At 40.6% G+C, this 820-nt stretch overlaps 1 protein-coding gene across 1 annotated transcript in view; it reads left to right on the forward strand.

The window, feature by feature from the left end:
* Positions 1–96: 96 nt before the first annotated feature.
* LOC109221967 overlaps positions 97–820 on the forward strand; it is a gene marked incomplete at its 3' end in the record, with an annotated part of 5407 nt that continues 4683 nt past the window's right edge. The window contains exon 1 of the mRNA XM_019386387.1: positions 97–367. Coding sequence (XP_019241932.1) covers positions 97–367 — 271 coding nt within the window. The remainder of the gene's footprint in view (positions 368–820) is intronic.

Consider the following 820-nt stretch of genomic DNA (forward strand, 5'->3'; position numbering starts at 1 on the left):
TTCAGTTAAATGTGTGACTGACAGTAAAACTTACTGTTTGATGCATACATGTAAGGAAATAACTAAGAAAAAGGAAAGTAATACTTTTCTACAGACATGGAAGGGCCTAAATACAAGTTACAAAGGAAGGAAAGGTACAGAGTCGAACAAATGTTACAGATGCAGCTCATTCATTGTTCATCAGAGGGGTCTGATAATCAATGGCGTACCAGAAGGAGTATACTATCAGCTAGATACAGCAGCACCAGCAGCCAGGCGGAGAAATCGACAAGTCACAGTAGCAGCAGTCAGGCGTACAGATGCAGGCAGATACATAGAAAATCCAAAGAAAGAAAAGATGTTAGTACACTTGAGAGAAGACAAAAATGTGAGAAATAAAAAAGAAAGAAGAAAGACATTCGATGTAACCTAGGTGAGCTTCAGGAGGGAGGAGAGGAGGTTCTGGAGAGAATAAAATGTAGTTTAGGGAATTATTTTGGTGGATAGGTGGGGATTGTCGGTAGTAAGGAAAGTGGGGGGGTGTATTGAATATGATGTACAGGTGTTGGAGGTATAGAGGCACGTGTTGGGTAAAGATAGGAGTAACAAAGGGGTTGTCTCAGCATGTTAGTAAGGTTGTAAGGAAAACTGGCTATTTATGCAATTGCAAGCAGGCAAAGGGTGGCTTTAAGTGCACAAAGTTATACATCTGGGCTGAAATTAACAAGAGGATAGTTGGGCTTTTGGGCTGTTTCAATGAGCAGAAGGTCGTTTGTTTGGGCTGGTTTACAAGGACAGTACTCATGGGCTTAGTTAATATCCACTATATATGGGTTATATT

This window comes from Nicotiana attenuata, unplaced genomic scaffold, assembly GCF_001879085.1.
Source record: "Nicotiana attenuata strain UT unplaced genomic scaffold, NIATTr2, whole genome shotgun sequence".
NCBI lineage: Eukaryota > Viridiplantae > Streptophyta > Magnoliopsida > Solanales > Solanaceae > Nicotiana > Nicotiana attenuata.